Source organism: Nycticebus coucang, chromosome 1 (assembly GCF_027406575.1).
Source record: "Nycticebus coucang isolate mNycCou1 chromosome 1, mNycCou1.pri, whole genome shotgun sequence".
NCBI classification, from domain to species: Eukaryota; Metazoa; Chordata; class Mammalia; order Primates; family Lorisidae; genus Nycticebus; species Nycticebus coucang.
The window spans coordinates 165,636,279-165,655,640 of NC_069780.1; the positions used below are offsets into that span (position 1 = coordinate 165,636,279).

The window sequence follows — 19,362 nt, forward strand, 5'->3', positions numbered from 1 at the left end:
AGTTCTGTGGCATCACAGCTCACAGCAACCTCAAACTCTTGGGCTTAAGCTATTCGTTTGCCTCAGACTCCCAAGTAACTGGGACTACAGGTGCCCACCACAGTACCCAGCTATTTTTTTGTTGCAGTTGTTGTTTAGCAGGCCCTGGCTGGGTTTGAACCCACTAGCCTCAGTGCATGTGCCAGTACCCTATTGAGCTACGAGTGCTGAGCCAGACTTTTTTTTTTTTTTTTTTTTTTTGAGATAAAGTCTCACTCTGTTGCCCTGAGTAGAGTACCATGGCATCATAGCTCACAACAATTTCAAACTCTTGGGCTAAAGTGATCCTCTTGCTTCAGCCTCCCAAGTAGTTGAGACTACAGGCACCCACCATGAAGCCCAGCTAGTCCCTTTTTTGTAGAGATGGGATCTCATTCTTGCTCAGGCTGGTCTCCAACTCCAGAGCTCAAGCAGTCCATCTGTCTTGGCCTCCCAGAATGCTAGAATTATAGGCATCAGCTGCTGCACCTAGCCAACATAGTTTTTTGTTTTGTTTTGTTTTGTTTTTTGAGGCATAGTTTTCACTTTGTTGCCCTTAGTAGAGTCCCTGGCATCATGGCTCACAACAACCTCATATTCCTGGGCTCAAAGGATTCTCTTGCCTCAGCCTCCCAAGTAGCTGGGACTACAGGCACCCACCACAATCAATACCCGGCTAGTTTTAGAGATGAGGTCTTGTTCTTGCTCAGCCTAATCTCGAACCCATGAGCTCAAGCAATCTACCTGCCTTGGCCAACATAGATTTTTTTTTTTTTTTTTTAGAGACAGAGTCTCACTTTATGGCCAACATAGATTTTTAAAATAATGTTTTTATCATATTTTCAGGATACTTTATCAAGTTATTTCAATTTAGGGAAAGGTATAAAAGGAAGGATATCACTGTTTTGCATTAAATTTCAGACCAGACTTGAATCTTATCATTTAGTTAGGATTAGTAAAAATTACACTTTTCTACTTTCTAATGAATACTAAAATATTGAACACTTAATATGCTCGAATATTACCTCAAATTAGTTTTTTATTATTTGACTCTATAAATAGTGCAAAGTCAGGTAAAATGTAGCCTGTGCCTTCCAAATGTCACAATCTAGTATAAGATATAGGCATATATATCCAAGCAGCCTACAGTAATAAACTGTACATTGTGGCCCAGTAAATATAAATGTTTTTATACGCATGTGCATGTTATCTGACGCAAAATTTTCATTTAACAGTATTTACCTTTATTTTGTGTAGTTCACTCTGATACTTTCTATTCTTCTTTTTCTCTGTTCTCTTTCATTTTTTAAAGAACCAAACATTTGTTCCATGACCCACTAATGAGGCACATTCTTCAGTGTTAAAAAACTGTTCTATAGCGTGTTTAGTATTACTTTAGCCTATGTCGTATGTATCTTCCTTGTGGTTTTGTGTAGAAAATAGTAATTGAAGGAATAAATATGCCCATGTAAGGAAGCATGAGTTTTGAATATATGTAATTATATCCATTTTCTTTAATTTATTCTCAGATCATTCCCTTAGACTTATTCCTGTGCAGCACTCTAAGGTGGCCAGTGTTGTTAGAGATCAGAATCTCTCTAATGTGTGGACAGTTGAATATGCACTTGAATTATTATTTATTGGTGGCCTGGTTCCAGAGGCTGTATGGTTGGCACATAAACTTGGAGACTGGAAGACATCTGTTTCAATTGGTGTGGCATTCCAGCTGTTCTGTAAACATGATAGCAATTATGTGAGGTTTGTATTTTTAGCAAACTTAAGATATAGTGTGATAGTACCATCTAAAGTATTTTCTATTTCTCTTATTACTGCTGGTGTTTATATACTATATGGAAGCCTTAGTTTAGCATTGTATGCTAGAACCTTCTTCAGTGATAGAAATGTTTATGTGTTGCCCAATATGTGCCAATAACCACAAGTAACTAGTGAAATATGGTCAGCGAAACCAAGGAATTGAATTTCCAATTTAATTTTAATAAATTTAAGTTTCAGTAGCCACATGTGGTTAGTGGTTATTGTGTTGGGCAGTTCAATGGCTTATTTATTTGTGCTAATGTTTATTTAGCACATGAATCTGTTAGTAATGCCCTTAAAGGGCTTATAGTCAATGAGAGAGTTTATTCAGGTAGGATTTATGTTTTAAGCTAATTAATCTCTGATTTTAATTTTTCTAAATATTGTGGCATTGTTGTCTTTTCCATATTTTTCATTACAATAATTCAACGTAGATTTATTTGTTAACTGCTGTGTTACAAAGTCTGTGCAAGGTATTCTGGTGGATATAAACTTCAATGACACATAGTTTCTATACTTTAATAGAGAAAATAGGCTAGGCATGGTGGCTCATGTCTATAATCCCAGTGGTTTGGGAGGTTAGAGGTGGGAGGATCACTTGGGGCCAGTAGTTCAAGATTAACCTGGGCAATATAGCAAGACCTTTTCTCTACAAAAAAATAAAAATAAATTAGCTGGACATAGTGGCATATATCTATAGTCCTAACTACTTGGGAGGCTGTGGTGGGAAAATTGCTTGAGCTCAAGAGTTTGAGGTTATAGTGAGCTAACATCTCTGAGTTAAGATCATGCCACTGCACTCTGGCCTAGGTCACAGAGTGAGACATTGTCTCTTAAAAAAAAAAAAACAGTAAGAAAAGAGGACAAAATATTATTGTAACCTACATAGTATAGTAAGAAAAGTGCCAGTGGTTCACTGGGGAGAGCCAATGGGAGAAAGACAGGAAATACTTTATGTAGATTATACCATTGAGATGGGCATTAACAAATTGGCATTCTTAACAAATTGAGTAGCTGTAAGAAGAGAAAATACTCCAAGTATGTTTTACTGAGGAATTTGGTAAAACACAAGTTTGGTTCAGTTTGGATAGAGTACATACTTATGATAACAGTTGGAAAAAAGAGTGGGGAAATATATAAGGATTATAATTGTAGAGGCCCACTTAAAATAGTATTTGCTTCAATATTTTTCTTAAATATAGGATGATTTTAAAAAATGAATTCTGTTTCTTAAAATTTCATGTTGAATTCTTGATGTGTGAATTTTTTACAGTTTTCAAAGATTTAGATTCATTTCTTTTATTTTATCATTTCAGGTCCAAGAAAAAAGGTCTAAATCTACCATTAACTATAACTCCAGCACAGATTTTCCAGGAAAAACTACAGTGTTTTCTAGGTCAGCCAGCCTCTTTAAAAGCAAAAAATGAAATGGGCTCTAAATATAAACAGTTTACAGGTATGTTATCTATATAAGGTTTGACACATGTATCAGGTTAATGTCAACCTAATAATATTTTTAAAAGCTTATAAATATCAACAAATGTGTTAACACTTTGAAATAAACTTGTCAAAAATAAAAGTATGGTATTTGTAATTAATCATGGGAACATCAGATTTGATACCAGCTCAAAAGGCAGATGTTAATAACTAAATGATTTTCTGATTTTCCATACATAATTTTATGCTAATCATATTTTGCCTTATTTGGGTAATTTTCTTTTTTTTTTTCCAATTTATTTATTTTTTTATTAAATCATAGCTGTGTACATTAGTATGATCATGGGGCACCATACACTTGGTTCATAGACCATTTGACACGGTAATTTTCTTTTGCAGCCATAAATTTATAGAATCTCAAACCTGCAAGGGTACTTATAAGTGTTTAGTTCAACTCTCACATTGTTTATAAATCATAGATTTTTTTATTTGAAAACTTCAAAGTATTAAAAAATTAAAAATAATATAATATTAAATGTATTATATTCTTTTACCTAGGAATCCTATAAAAGTTTTATGTTTTGCAGATAAAGAAACTTAAACAAAAGTAATTTAATCAGTTATTTAAAATTGTATACTGAATGGTAAAACCAGGACAACTGTGGGGTTCTTTTGTTTCTTTGAGTGTTTATGGCATGAAGAAGTGAGACTTACAGTCTAGATTCCTAAAATTATAACTTTTCTTCAGAGAACTCATAATATTTGGAAATCTAAGTATAAACTTTCCTTCGAAAGTTTTCTGTGCAGTTCGTTCTTTTTAATTGATGAAGAGATAATGTTACTACATGAAAGTTGAATTTTAAGAAAGGGACTAAAAAAAAATCCCAAAAATCTGAACTTAAAAGTTCTGGCATTACATTGTTTTCTGAAAACTCTGCCACAGAGTTAAAAAACAAAGAGCAGGTAAAACTCAAAGGAAGCCATAACTATAATTCTGGCACTCTGGGAGGCGGAGGTGGGAGGATCCCTTGAGCTCAAGGAGACTAGCCTGAGTAAGACTGAGACCCTGTGTCTACTAAAAACAGAAAAATTAGTCAGGCAAGTACGTGAGAGGCTGAGGCAGGAGAGTCACTTGAGTCCAGGAGTTTGTGGTTGCTGTGAGGTAGTCTGATACCATGGCACTGTACCCTGGGCAATAGAGTGAGACATGGTCTCAAAAAAGAAAAAAAACAAAAATCTCAAAGAAATTCACTCCTAATTATTACCTAAAAGAAATGAAAGCATAGGTCCACTCAAGAACCATACATGAGTGCTTATAGCTGCTTTTTCATAATAGCCAAAAAAATAGGCTAATGTTCATCAACTGGTGAAAGGAGAAACAAATTGCAATATGTCTGTAAAATGGAGCAACAACAAAGAGGAGCAAACTACTGATAACGTGGTAACATCGAGGAATTGCAGGACCATTACTCTGAATGAAAGGAGTCAGAAATAGACTATGTATCCTGTGGTTCCATCAGTGTGGCATTTTATAAAAAGTAAAACTACAGAAGCAGGAAACAGATCAGTGGTTACCTTTGTGGGCGTGGGGGGAAGAATTGATAATAAAGGAACATAAGAGAACTTTTTTGGAGTAATGAAAATGTTCTAATAGGCCTATATGGATTTCTTAAAATTTATCAAACTGTATACTTTAAAAAGGCTGAATTATGTTATATGTAAATTATGCCTCAGCAAATCTGATTTTAAAACATAAAGCTCAACAGATGAGTAAAGTTATTAGACCAGGTTAAGAATGAATTAGTGACCTAGAAGATTAATTTGAGCTATATATGACTACAAAATACAGAGAGATAAAGATAAATATATATATAATATTTAAAAATAGTTGAAAAATATGAAGGAGAGGCTAAGCCTTGTATATAGAACAGAAAGACAATGTATGTTTAATTGGAATTCCAATATATCTGTACCAAATTCTGGACAGTGGCTTCCTAAATTGAATATAGCAAAAATGTTAATGTCAGACAAGGATAGGGAAGTCAGTAAATGACTGTTCGTCATATTCTATACAGTATGCTTTAAATATTTCAGAATAGAGAGACACTCTAAGTCTCCATTTGTACCACTTACATCTCTTTGCATTTTGCCTTCTGAGACATGTTCACATATATACAGATATTTACGTAATTGAATATTTATGTATAGTTTGTATTTTTCATTTTCTTAACTTTATAAGTCACTTCTATTAATTTCATTATTATAAAAGTACCAGCATGGACTATTTTTTTTTTTAAAAGAGAAGAAACATACACTGTCCCTGCTTTTATGTAATATAGTAACATTATTTTGGTGTCTTTCTTGACATTCTTCTTCACATTAATATTTTTTCCATTACTATTATTTTTTGACTCAGAACTACATTCCAGGAATATTTTTATTGTATAGTTGTTACTACAATATCTAATTCTGGAAAAAACTTTCATGCTCTGATTCCCTATAATCTTTAAATAACGGGACAGTTCATAAATTTCCATCTGTAAGTGTGGATGTTTTGTAGGTAACCAGTATTTTCCTGCTCGACAGTCACATTTTTGGATTAAAATTTTATTCTACAAAATAGGATAAAAAGTTTAATATGAATTTTAACTCTTTTATCAAATTTTGTATTTGCTAGATCCCATGGAAGAGGAAGATGCAAATCTGCTATTTGGTTCAGTGCAAGAAGTACTGAAAGCCTCAGTTATGGCTGATGCAGATATTCTTTCAGACATATTTCAGCTTCTGATAGACTCTGCTAAGGACTTCAGTAAGAGACTGTGGGGCTTAGTTCCGGTTGGCTTGTACCTTCCAGCTCCTCCATTATTCTGTCCCCAACCAGCTATTCTTAGTGAAGTAAGCTTAGTGCATTATCTTTTTAATTAATTGAAAGTTGATTTTGTCCAGTTTTTAAAATAATCAGCATAATAACAGTCATCAAAAGGCCGGGCATGGTGGCTCACATCTGTAATCCCAGCACTCTGGGAGGCTGAGGCGGGTGGATTGCCTGAGTTCACAGGTTCAAGACCCTGTCTCTAAAAAAATGTAGCCAGGCATGTGGCAGGCGCCTGTAATCCCAGCTACTTAGGAGGCTAAGGCAAGAAAATCACCTGAGCATAAGAGTCTGAGGTTGCTGTGAGCTATGCCGCCACAGCACTCTATTGAGGGTGACAAAGTAAGACCCTCTCAAAAAGAAAAAAAAAATAATCATCACATTAAAAATGCAAGCTCTGAAGACATACTTCAGGGTACTAGCCTTGCTGTTTACTAATTGTTTAATTGTAAGTAATGTACTAAACTGTTTAAGTTTACTTATGTGTGAAATACAGATGATGATAGTACCTCTCATAACATTATTGTGAAGAGTGAGATACCCTGTAAAAGCTTCCAGCTCAGGACCTGAGACACATAGTAATTATTCAATAAATGTTAAAATCATTACAATCATATTAGAAACTTAAGAGCTATTTTTCAATATCTGGACTTTTGAAAAGTAGCATTTGTTCAAAGTTACAAAATAATGTTAGCATTATAAGTCAAATATTTTAGTCTTTTTAAAAAAATTATTTTGTCTTTTTTTAAAAGACCTATTTTGATTTTTGGTTTGAAAGGTAAACCAAAAGTAGAATACTTTTAACCTATCAAAACTTAACTCTATTTTTTTTTTTTTTTTTTGAGGCAGAGTCTCACTATGTCACCCTCAGTAGAGTGCGATGATGTCACAGCTCACAGCAACCTCAAACTCTAGAGCTTAAGCAATTCTCTTGCCTCAGCCTCCCAAGTAGCTGGGACTACAAGTACCCACCACAACGCCTGGCTATTGTTGTTGTTGTTATTGTTATTTGGCAGGCCCAGGCCAGGTGAACCCTCCAGCCCCAGTGTATGTGGCCTGCTGCCATAGCCGCTGAGCTACAGGCAGCGAACCACTCTCTTATACTTTTTAATTATAGTTGGATCTTATGTAGCAAAACTGTATTTCTCTCAGGAACTTTTCCTCTGCTCTTATTAAAAATCATAACATTACAATAAGCTGCTTTTAAAATTTGAAGTGTTAAAAAAATTTAAAGTGTTGGTGAGGGGCAGTGGCTTCCTGTAGTCCTAGCATTCTGGGAGGCCGACACAAGTGGATTGCTTGAGCTCATGGGTTTGAGAACAGCCAGAGCAAGAGTGAGAACATCTCTAAAAAAATAACGAGGCATTGTGGTAGGCACTTGTAGTCCCAACTATTTGGGAGGCTGAGGCAAGAGGATCATTTGAGCCTAAGAGTTTGAGGTTGCTGTGAGCTATGAGGCCATGGCATTCTACTGAGCTATGAGGCCATGGCATTCTTCAAAAAAAATTTTGAAGTGTTATTATAAATTATTTGTATTTAGATTTTTTAAAATAATTGGAGTAGTACTTTGAAGTGTTCAGGTATTTTTTCTTTACTACTTCCTATTTCAGTATTTCAACTTGTTTCTGTATCTAATTTTTTCTTTACTTTTCATTTGTTATATTTAGAGTTATGTTTTGGCCAGGCATGGTGTCTCATGCCTGTAATCCTAGCACTCTGGGAGGTCAAGGCAGGAGGACTGCCTGAGCTTAGGAGTTTAAGACCAACCTGAGCAAGAGTAAGACTCCATCTCTTTAAAAATAAAAATAGCCAGGCATTGTGTCAAGTGCCTGTACTCCTAGCTACTCAGGAGGCTGGGGCAAGAGGATCAGGTGAGCTGGAGTTTGAGGTTGCTGTGAGCTATGATGCCATGGTACTCTACCCAGGGCAAAAGAGTGAGACTCTATCTCGAAAAAAAAAAAAAAAAGATAGACTTATGTTTTGATAGGTTAAAAGTATTCTACTTGGTGATATTATGACATACAAATGGAAAGAATAAATAATCTATGGCATTTTTTAATAATTTATCTTTCTTCTTATACCTAAGTCTTTAATATATTAATTTAGAAATTAGAAATGGCATTTAAGGTATTTTTGGATATTCTCTGCTGTTACACATATTAGTTTGAGTGGTTTCTATCAAACTAGTGCTTCATATTAGTAGTGCTTCATATTTTTTTAATTGACATAATCTTCAGTGATAGGATTTCTCCTAAATGTCACTATATATCAATTAGAACCCCTTGTGTGTTGCAGGTAATAGAAAACTTGGTAATCACACAAGAGAAAAACAGTTAAACTCAAGTAGGGGAGAGGAATGAGGAGGAGGAGGTAAGGGGATTAGAGTGCTCTCACCTAACAGGCACACTTTACAGGTGAAGGGCACCATCTGCAACTGAGACTCTACCTAACAAGTGCAAGCAATGTAACCTAATCGTCTGTCCCCTCATGTTAATCTGAACTTTGAAAAAAGAAAGAAAACTTGGTCAAAATGGTTTAAATGATAAAACCACTTATTGGCTCACATAATTGAGAAACCCAGTGGAGGGGAAGGCTTCTAATTCAGCTGTATTACGAAAGATTGGGCTCTTTCTCTCTCTTTAGTTTGTTTTCTAAGGTATCATCTTGGCCTGAAAGCTAGCTCCCTTTGTGGGAGGATAAACAGTTTCAACAACTTCTGAGGATGCTTTGTCCAAGTGCACAGGAGAAGGAGAGGAACAAAACCAGCAGAATTATCTCCTAGCATTCTAGGCAAGGGAACTTGTTGCGTGACTGGAGACATGAACAAACAGCAGCTTTGCCGTGGGTGTAAACTTGCTCCTGTAATTCTTAAGTCAAGAAACAAACTACACGAGATAGGATGGCGTGTAGCAAAAAGCTTTATTCAGGGTTTTGATTTTATACTTTTTTAGTTACGTACACATTTAATCTATCATCTGTTAGTTCCATGATTATCTTATTTTACCTATCTGAAATTAACTTGAAAGGAAATATTTTGTTATCATATCAATACAATTACTTTTGTAGTAAACCTCTTCTTCTAAACACTGACTGATTTCTGAGCAGGTATCTGAATAAAGATCACAAAGAAGAAAGTAGCCACAGGGGAACAGAGTTAATGGAAGAGTATCTTCAAGCATTCACTCAGTTTACTCAGTATGAAGTAATGACCGTGTCTTTCCCTCAGGGCAGAGCACCTATAGACCTCTGACAATATGTTGTTAACATACATCAACCCTCTGGCCTGTATCTCTGAGGAAGGGCGGCATGCCCTTTGATCTCAGGCTTCACGGGGTGTACAGCTTCAGAGAAATAACTTATGGAATTCATAACTCCAGGGAAGCCAACTCTGTGTGATTCCCAGAGGGGCCCAGATCCCTTAAGCCTCTGGAAAAAAAGCAAGTCATTTTAAACTCACACTGAATTCACTTTGTATGCTTGATGTAGGATATGTTTATTTCTAAATATTATCCTACAGAACTGAGATTCACTCTTACGAGACTGGTGTAAGTCACATGCCGGTCCTTTAATCAGTCACCTTGGCTAGTATTAATGCAAGGTAGAGCTTGGCATGCAATTAGGGCCTTCCTTAGAAGCTGAGGACGTGGGATCAGCTTTCCGTGAATCATAGGGGCTGTGTAGGACAGAGGTAGATACTGAGTACTGTTAAGAAGTGGGCAGGGAAGAAGAATGTTTACATGCTCATACTATTTCATTGTCTACGAAAATCTTTAGCAACTGGTTTGAATAGCGTTTTTCAACAAATATTTATTGGGTCCCACTACATGTTGAACTTTATTCTGTGTATTATGATAATATGTGAAATGACAAGGCATTTGGTTTTAGGAATTCTCAGTATAGTGGGAAACAGAAACATAAATCAATACAGAATAAATTTGTACAGCTACAATGGAAGTGTGAGCAAAGTGCTGTTATAGCACAGGGTAGGGGATTTCACAGAGGAGGTGACATTGAATTCTGTAGGGCTTTTCTAGGCACAGAAAGGGAAAAAGTGTTCTCTTAGAAGGAGTTCTGTAACATTCCACAAGTGGAGTCAGTAGTGGTAAGTTTTAACTGTTCTAGGGTAATACTTGGGACTAAGGTTAACATAGCCCTATCAATTGTTTGAGGGGAGAGAAATCTTTCTTTGACACTGGAAATATCTGTAGTTGAAATCTCAGATTCTCTTCCTAAAAATTTTTTTCATAAATTTCCTGGAACATTCTGGTTGAGAAGCACTGAATATCATTATTTTTGTTTGTTTTTTGTTTTTGTAGAGACAGACTTTCACTTTATCATCCACAGTAGAGTCCTAAGGCGTCACACAGCACACAGCAACCTCCAGCTCCTAGACTTAGGTGATTCCCTTCCCTCAGCCTCCCAAGTAGCTGAGACCACAGGCGCCCACCACAATGCCCGGCTATTTTTTTGTTGCGGTTTGGCTGGGTCTGGGTTTGAACCCGCCATCCTCAGTATATGGGACTGGCGCCCTGTCCACTGAGCCATAGTCACCGCCCTTTTACTTTATTGTTTTAATTTCTTTCTTAGCCACTAAAATTGATTGTTTTATTCTCCTCAGGAAGATGGTGACGATCTTCTGTTAAAAGCTGAAAAAGATAATCGCCAAAAGGTGTCTGGAATCCTTCAGCGTGTTCTCTTGCTTTTCCGGGCAGCTCGGTGTTCTTTTCCTGTAGCACAGTGGTACATCTTGCAGTTGAGGTGGGCAAGAAAAGTCATGCAGAAGGTATGGAAAATACCTTAACTGAAATACACTAATTGTTATAATATTTATAATAGTGACATTTTCTCAAGGAGTCCTGCCCTGTAACAAGTTCTGACAATTAAGTTTGCAAACTTGCCACCATGTGCTTACATTGGCAGCACTGTACAAACAGTTCAGTGAGATTTCGTAATCTTTGTATGTCAGGGTCTCACAGCTGTGTTTGTTTCAACACGTGGCAGTGTCATAATGAGTGGTGTTTGTTATTGTTGCTTGTTTTTGTGTGCTGTCATGAGAATGTCGGAGTTTGAATTAGAGCAACTAACATTAAATTTCTTGTTAAACTTGGCAAGAGTGGAAATGAAATCAGGGATGTGTTAGTCCAAGTTTATGGGAATAATGCCATGAAGAAAAGGGCAGTGTACAAATGGATTAAACAATTTTCTGAGGGAAGAGAAAACATCACTGATGAAGAGAGGTCAGAGTGGCTAGTAATAAGCAGAACTGATGAAAACAATTTAAAAATCCATTGAATTGTGCATCAGAAACATTGACTAACTGTGAGAAGCATAGCAGACCAAGTAAACATCGATAAAGAAAATGGGAAAATCTTTTTTTTTTTTTGAGACAAAGTCTCACTGTATTGCCCTTTGGTAGAGTCCTGTGGCATTGCAGCTCACAGCAACCTCAAACTCTTGGCTCAGCCTCCCCACAGCTAGGACTGCTGGTACCTGCCTCATTGCCCAGCTACTTTTTTGTTATTGTTGTTATTGTTGTTATTGTTGTTTAGGAGGCCCTTGCTGGGTTTGAACCCACCAGCCCCAGTCCATGTGGCCGGCGCCCTAACCATTGAGTTACAGGCACCTAGGCAAAACTGGGAAAATCTTAACTGAAAAAATTTGGCGTGGAAAGGTGTTTGCAAAAATGGTCCCAGTGGAGCTTACTGATGAGCAAAAGCAAAGGAGAGTCAAAGTTTGCCAAGACCTTTTGGAGAGGCAAGAGGATGTTTTGGGCCATGTTATCACTGGTGATAAAACATATGTATATCAATATGACCCTGAAACAAAGTGTCAAAGTGTACAATGGAAGTAGGCCAATTCTCTATGACCGAAAAAGTCCGGTCAGTCAAAGTCAAGAGTAAGAATGAAGTTGCTAATTTTGTTTGATATCAGAGGAATTATTCACTGTGAATTGTACCAACTGGAAAAACAGTTAACTGAGTTTGCTCTTTAGAAGTGCTGAAAAGGCTACGTGAAAAAGTTAGATGAAAAAGAAGTGAACTTTTCATCAACGCCTCATGGCTCTTGCATCATGACAATGTATCAGCTCACACAGCACTGTGTGTGAGGGAAGTTTTATCTGGTAAACAAGTAACTGCCTTGGAACACCCTCCCTACTTACCTGATCTGGCCCCCAGTGACTCTTTTCTTTACCTGAAGATAAAAGAAATATTGAAAACAAGATATCTTGATGGCATTCAGGACATCAAGGGTACTATAACAATAGCTTTGATGGCCATTCCAGAAAGAGTTCCAAAATTGCTTTGAAAAGTGGACTGTGTACTGGCATCAGTGCATAGCTTCCTAAGGGGAGTACTTTGAAGGTGACTATAATATTTAGCAATGAGGCATATAGCATTTTTTCTAGGATAAGTTTGTCTACTGTCAGGCCTCGTAAATTCTTAAATCTCATATTTATTTACAAGAAATTTGTACATACCAGGTTCTTCCTGCTGAAAGATAAGGACTCAGAACTTGGACTCTAGGTTAGTTCCATCCTATCTGGCAATAGATCAGCATAATCTAATCAGTTAATTCCAGGGAATTATACTTACTCCTCTTACATGCATCCTGCCCCCCACGCACGATCATTGAAGATTTAAACTCGGTTTAAGGCTTTCCCCCACTTCTCCCTTGGGCTTCTGTGGGTTAAAGCATGGAAAGTTAGAGGTCATTCTCAGCAATTTCCTTTAGTAGTCTCCACTAGTGGGAGGTACTGATACCCCTTGCTATCTTCTAAAATGTACAATTCAGTACAATTCAGTACATCTGGGGCAGTAATCCCCTTCTGTAATGACTTCAGCTGAGCTCTTTGTCTGATCTCTGGCTAATGGGACGTCTGGTATGTCTCTTTATCCAGCTGTAAATCCTTTGTCGGCCTGATACTGCTTTTTGAAATGTGGAAATAAATTTTATCACCTTTAAACATTTTTAATTCAGCCTTGATTAAAATTAAATTTTTTTTTTTTTTTTTTTTTTTGTAGAGACAGTGTTTCACTTTATTGCCCTCGGTAGAGTGCCGTGGCGTCACACAGCTCACAGCAACCTCCAACTCCTGGGCTTCGGCGATTCTCCTGCCTCAGCCTCCCGAGTAGCTGGGACTACAGGCGCCCGCCACAACGCCCAGCTATTTTTTGTTGTTGTTGTTGCAGTTTGGCCGGGGCTGGGCTTGAACCCGCCACCCTTGGCATATGGGGCTGGCGCCCTGCTCACTGAGCCACAGGCGCCGCCCTAAAATTAATTTTTTAAGAGACAGGGCATCACTTTAAAATTAAATTTAAAACAACCATCTGTAACTTTTTTTTGGAGGAACTTTTGGAGAGACTTTTTTTTTGAGACGGAGCTTCAAGGTGTCACCCTGGGTAGAGTGCGGTGGTATCACAGCTCACAGCAACCTCCAACTCCTGGGCTGAAGCAATTCTTCTGCCACTGCCTCCCAAGTAGCTGGGACTACACGTGCCCGCCACAACGCCTGGCTATTTTTTGGTTGTAACCATCATTGTTGTTTGGCAGGCCCCGGCTGGATTCAAACCCACCTGCTCAGGTGTATGTGGCTAGCACCTCAGCCACTTGAGCCACAGGTGCCGAGCCTGGATAGACTTTTAAGTTATTGAATATTTTTTTTTTGAATATTTTTTTTAATTAGACTTGTTTAGAGAAAGATGATTTGTGAAATTAGCATATAGCCTCTGTAAAAATATAAATTTATTCATTTAAAATTTTTTCATCCTAATAGGGAAAGAAAGTACAATAGCGGTTGTCAGTGGCTAGGGAAGAGGAGGAGGAAATGGGAAATGCCTGCCAATAGTTTTCTTTTGAGGTGATAAAAATGTCCTGGAATTAGGCAGTGGTGATAGTTGCCTAATTTTGTTAATATATTAAAAAGCACTGAATTTTGTACTGTGTGTTTTTGTTTGTTTTTTTTTTTGGCCAGGGCTGGGTTTGAACCCACCACCTCTGGTATATGGGGCTGGCGCTCTACTCCTTTGAACCACAGGCGCTGCCCTGAATTGTGTACTTTTTAAAGGTAATTTTTAGCTGGGCATGGTGTTACACACCTGTAGTCCCAGCTACTTGGAGTGCTGTGGTAAGAAGGTCTCTTGAGCCCAAGAGTTTAAGACCAGCCTGAGCAAATATACTGAGACCTACTCTCCAAAAATAAATTAATAAAAGGTGAATTTTATGGTATGTAAGTTATGCCTCAATTAAAAATGGGGCTGAATGGGAGGCTGAGGCAAGAGAATTGCTTAAGCCCAATAGTTTGAGGTTGCTGTGAGCTATGATGCCGTGGCACTCTATCCAGGGTAACAGCTTGAGACTCTGTCTGAAAACAAAAAGAAAAAAAAATGGGGCTGAAATGAATATTTTACACTCTTATTAGTTTTATATTTCCACCCTAACAAATTACCACAAATTTAACAGCTTAAAAGAACATTTATTTACACATACTAATCTTGCAGCTTTTGTGTATCAGAAGTCTAAACACAGGATGGCTCAGCTAGGTCTTTTACTTAGTCTCACAAGGCCAGTCGAGGTTCCAGGGTGCAATCTATTTCCAGCCTAATTCAAATTGTTGGAAGAATTCAGTTACATGTGCCTGTAGGAGGACTGAGGTTCCTTCTTTTCTTTCTGTCTCTGTCTCTACCACTTAGTACCATCCTGTTACTAACTGTTGATAGTAAATGCTCTTTAATATATTTGACAGGGAAGTCTATCATTACCATACTTAACAAGGGAATTTGATTAGATTGCATCTTTCTGAAAGTGACTAATAGGAGAAGAAAATAGGTTGAAAGTCTGTTTTTGTTTGTTTTGGAGATAAAGTCTTTCTCGTTTGCCTATAACACCGGAGTGCAGTGATCTTATCATAGCTCACTAATCTCAAACTACTGGGCTTAAGGGATCCTCCTGCCTGAGCCTTTCAAGTAGCTGGGACTAAAGGCAAGCCCCACTGCATCTGCTGTCCTTTCCTTTTGTCTGTAACAGACACCCCCCCCTTTTTCTTCATTTGTTAGAGAAACTGAGTTATATGTCTTCTACTATTCTAAATTTGTATGATTTCTTCATTAAATATCATTTAACTTGTTCCTTCTTCCTTTTATTTTCTGTTAAGCTAGTAATTATACTCATTGAGGCAGAGCAGTTTGAACAGATTTAGATTAAAATTTTCTTAGGAATGAATTCTTTGTACATGTTGTGTATGCACTTCCCTGTTGTACCGTATCATGCAGCATATGTGTCTCTGCTCATTTCACTTTTGTGACGGTGAAACTGGTCAATGAGTTTGGGTCATATCTCACTCCCCATCAGGGTCCCATCAACTTTTTTTTTCTTTTTTATTAAATCATAGCTGTGTACATTAATGCAATCATGGGGTACAGTGTGCTGGTTTAATATACAATTTGAAATGTTTTCATCAAACTGGTTAACGTAGCCTTCGTGGCATTTTCTTAGTTATTGTGTTGAGACATTTATATTCTACACCTAGTAAATTTCACATGTACTCTTGTAGGATTCATGGTGGGTGTGGTCCCACCAATTACCCTCCCTTCACCCATCCTCCCCCCTCCGCCCTTCCCTCCCTTCACTCTCCCGTTTTCCCCTTCTTATTGGGCTATAATAAATTTCATAATTTCTTATGAAAGCTATAAATTGGTTTCATAGTAAGACTGAGTACATTGGATACTTTTTCATACTTACTTGAGATACTTTGCTAAGAAGAATATGTTTCCGCTCCATCCATGTAAACATGTAAGAGGTAAAGTCTCCATCTTTCTTTAAGGCTGCATAATATTCCATGGTGTACATATACCACAATTTATTGATCCATTCATAGGTTGATGGGCACTTGGGCTTCTTCCATGACTTAGCAATTATGAATTGGGCTGCAATAAACATTCTGGTATATATATCTTTGTTACAATGTGATTTTTGGTCTTCTGGATATATACCTAGTAAAGGAATTGTAGGATCGAATGGCAGGTATATTTTTAGATCTCTAAGTGTTCTCCAAACAACTTTCCAAAAAGAATGTATTAGTCTGCATTCCCACCAGCAGTGTAGAAGTGTTCCCTTTTTTACATATCCATGCCAACATCTCTGGTTTTGGGATTTTGTGATACAGGCTAATCTTACCGGAGTTAGATGATACCTCAAAGTAGTTTTGATTTGCATTTCTCTGATGATTAAGGAAGATAAGCATTTTTTCATATGTCTATAGGCCGTGCGCCTGTCTTCGTCAGAAAAGTTTCTCTTCAAGTCCCTTGCCCAGCCTGAGATGGGATCACTTGTTTTTTTCTTGCTAATACGTTTGAGTTCTCTGTGGATTCTGTTTACTTTTTTTTTGTTGTTGCAGTTTTTGACTGGGGCTGGGTTTGAACCTGCCATCTCTGGTATATGGGGCCGGCACCCTACTCCTTGAGCCACAGGCACCATCCGGATTCTGGTTATTAAATCTTTGTTGAAGACATAATCTGCAAATGTCTTCTCCCATTCTGAGGGCTATCTGCTTGCTTTACTTACTGTGTTCTTGGCCGTACAGAAGCTTTTTAGTTTGATCAGGTCCTAATAATGTATTTTTGGTGTTGCTTCAATTGCCCTGGGGATCCTCCTCATTAAATATTCACCCAGGCCAATTTCTTCAAGTGTTTTCCCTGCACTTTCTTCTAGTATTTTTATAGTTTCATGTCTTAAGTTTAAATCTTTAATCCACCCAGCTGCTTGGGAGGCTGAGGCAAGAGAATCGCTTAGGCCCAGGAGTTGGAGGTTGCTGTGAGCTGTGTGATGCCACGGTACTCTACCAAGGGCCATAAAGTGAGACTCTGTCTCTACAAAAAAAAAAAAAAAAACAACAACAAAGAAAAAAAAATCTTTAATCCAGTGAGAGTCTGTCTTAGTTAATGGAGAGAGGTGTGGGTCCAGTTTTAGTCTTTTACAGGTCACCAGCCAATTCACCCAGCACCATTTGTTAAGTAGGGAATCTTTTCCCCACTGAATGTTTTTAATGGGCTTGTCAAAGATCAAATAATGGTAAGTAGCTGGGTTCATCTATTGGTTCTCTATTCTGTTCCATACATCTACTTCTCTGTTTTTGTGCCAGTACATGCTGTTTTGATCACTATTGATTTATAATATAGTCTGAGGTCTGGTAGCGTGATTCCTCCTCCTTTGTTTTTATTTCTGAGTAATGTTTTGACTATTCGAGGTTTTTTTCTGTTTCCATATAAAATGAAGTATTATTTTTTCGAGATCTTTAAAGTATGACAGTGGAGCTTTAATAGGGATTGCATTAAAATTATATATTGCTTTGGGTAGTATGGACATTTTAACAATGTTGATTCTTCCCAGCCATGAGCATGGTATGTTTTTCCATTTGTTAACATTTTCAGCTATTTCTTTTCTTAGAGTTTCATAGTTCTCTTTATAGAGATCTTTCACGTCCTTTTTAGGTAAACTCCCAAATATTTCATCTTCTTTGGCACTACTGTGAATGGAATAGAGTCCTTGACTGTTTTTTCAGCTTGACTATTGTTGGTATATTTAAAGGCTACCAGTTTATGAACGTTGATTTTGTAACCTGAGACGCTGCTGTATTCCTTGATCACTTCTAAGAGTTTTGTAGTAGAATCTCTGGTGTTTTCCAGATATACAATTATATCATTTGTGAAGAGTGAAAGTTTGATCTCTTCTGACCCTATACGGATACCCTTGATTGCCTTTTCTTACCTGATTGCGATGGCTAAGACTTCCATTACAATGTTAAAAAGCAGTGGAGACAATGGGCTCCCCATCAACTTTTTTACCTGATTTAGAATTCACTGATCTTCCTTGCCTAGAGTCATTTTATGAGGGGTTGCCAAATGGTGACTTTCTGAATCTGCCATTTATAAATTCGTTTTTTTAAAGTTATATTTATAACTTACACATGCAAATTTATTGTATTTGGATTTAGTTACTGTACATAGTTTTATTTTGGATGAGATTTAGATAGTTAAATTTCTTTATTTTCTTCATTTAGCATAAGGGGAAAGCCAGGGACAAAGAGTGTTAATTGTTCTTATATAGGCAAAACCGAATGATAAGAGTGCAAATGATTTAGTTAGAATCTTTTTCTCTTTTGAGAAACAATCTAGTGAATTTCTTGAATTAAATTTTTTAAGTTTCAGGAAAAGAGCTGTGCTGTGTTTTCCATTCTGTATGGTTTATCTTACCTAGTTTTTTTTTTTTAATGGTTTTCTTTAAAAATGATTTATATTACCGATAATTAATATATTCTAATATTCTTTACTTTCAGATTCGAATGAAAGGGTCCCTTCCTTCATTGAGTCCTTTCCCTCAGTCATTACTTAATTATTGTAAAGGAGGCATAGCATTTTTTATTCCTGGAGCAGCTGGAGACCACAAGCTTGATGACGTTTCCATTAGAGTAATAGGTTTGTCTAAAATAAACTGTTTGCTTAGACTTAACCTAAGTATGAATAATATATATATTTTTTATTGGATTTGGAAATTCCTAAACTATTGACTCTTTAAAGTATAGTATGTTCTATGATATTTTACTTTGTGTGCATAAGTAAATACTGTGTTGTGGCCAGGTACAATAGCTTATCCCTATAATCTAGCATTCTCGGAGGTCAAGGTGGGAGGATTGCTTGAGGTCAGGAGTTCAACATCAGCCTGAGCAAGAGACACTGTCTCTACAAAAAAAAAAAAATAGAAAAATTCACCAAATGTTGTGACATGCACTCGTAATCCCAGTTATTTGGGAAGCTGATGCAGGAGGACCATTTGAATCCAGGAGTTTAGGTTGCAGTGAACTATGATGGCATCACTGCACTCCAGCCCTGTCTCAAAAAAAGAAAAATAAAAAAATACTGTGTTTTAACAGCTACAAATATACATGTATTATATATGTGGTATTAAATTTGAAATTTATTATGTAAAATAAGTTGGACACTTAGGATATTATTGTCATGGCGTTATATTTTAAATTTGGGATTTTAGCACTCAAGAATGCCTTTCTGCGGTCATTTTCTTGTACTTAGGATATGCTGACAACTTTCGTTAAGTAGACAGGCCTTGAATCTTTCAGTATATTGACTCACCAATTTTGTTTCTTATTTTTGTATCTTAGTATACCTTATGTAAGCTTCTTTTCATTTTATAAACTAATGTCTATTAAT

At 37.0% G+C, this 19,362-nt stretch overlaps 1 protein-coding gene across 5 annotated transcripts in view; it reads left to right on the forward strand.

Annotated features, from left to right (window-relative positions):
* The window catches only part of CPLANE1 (ciliogenesis and planar polarity effector complex subunit 1), a 148,995-nt gene that overhangs the window by 46,160 nt on the left and 83,473 nt on the right, over positions 1–19,362 (forward strand). For all 5 annotated transcript variants that reach the window (XR_008380219.1, XM_053592040.1, XM_053592048.1 and 2 more), the window contains exons 16-20: positions 1,548–1,776; positions 3,150–3,289; positions 5,948–6,165; positions 10,761–10,925; positions 18,474–18,612. Coding sequence is in view for 4 of the 5 variants with exons in the window: in XM_053592040.1 (XP_053448015.1) it covers positions 1,548–1,776; positions 3,150–3,289; positions 5,948–6,165; positions 10,761–10,925; positions 18,474–18,612 (891 nt within the window). In the remaining variant the exon portion in view is untranslated. The remainder of the gene's footprint in view (positions 1–1,547; positions 1,777–3,149; positions 3,290–5,947; positions 6,166–10,760; positions 10,926–18,473; positions 18,613–19,362) is intronic.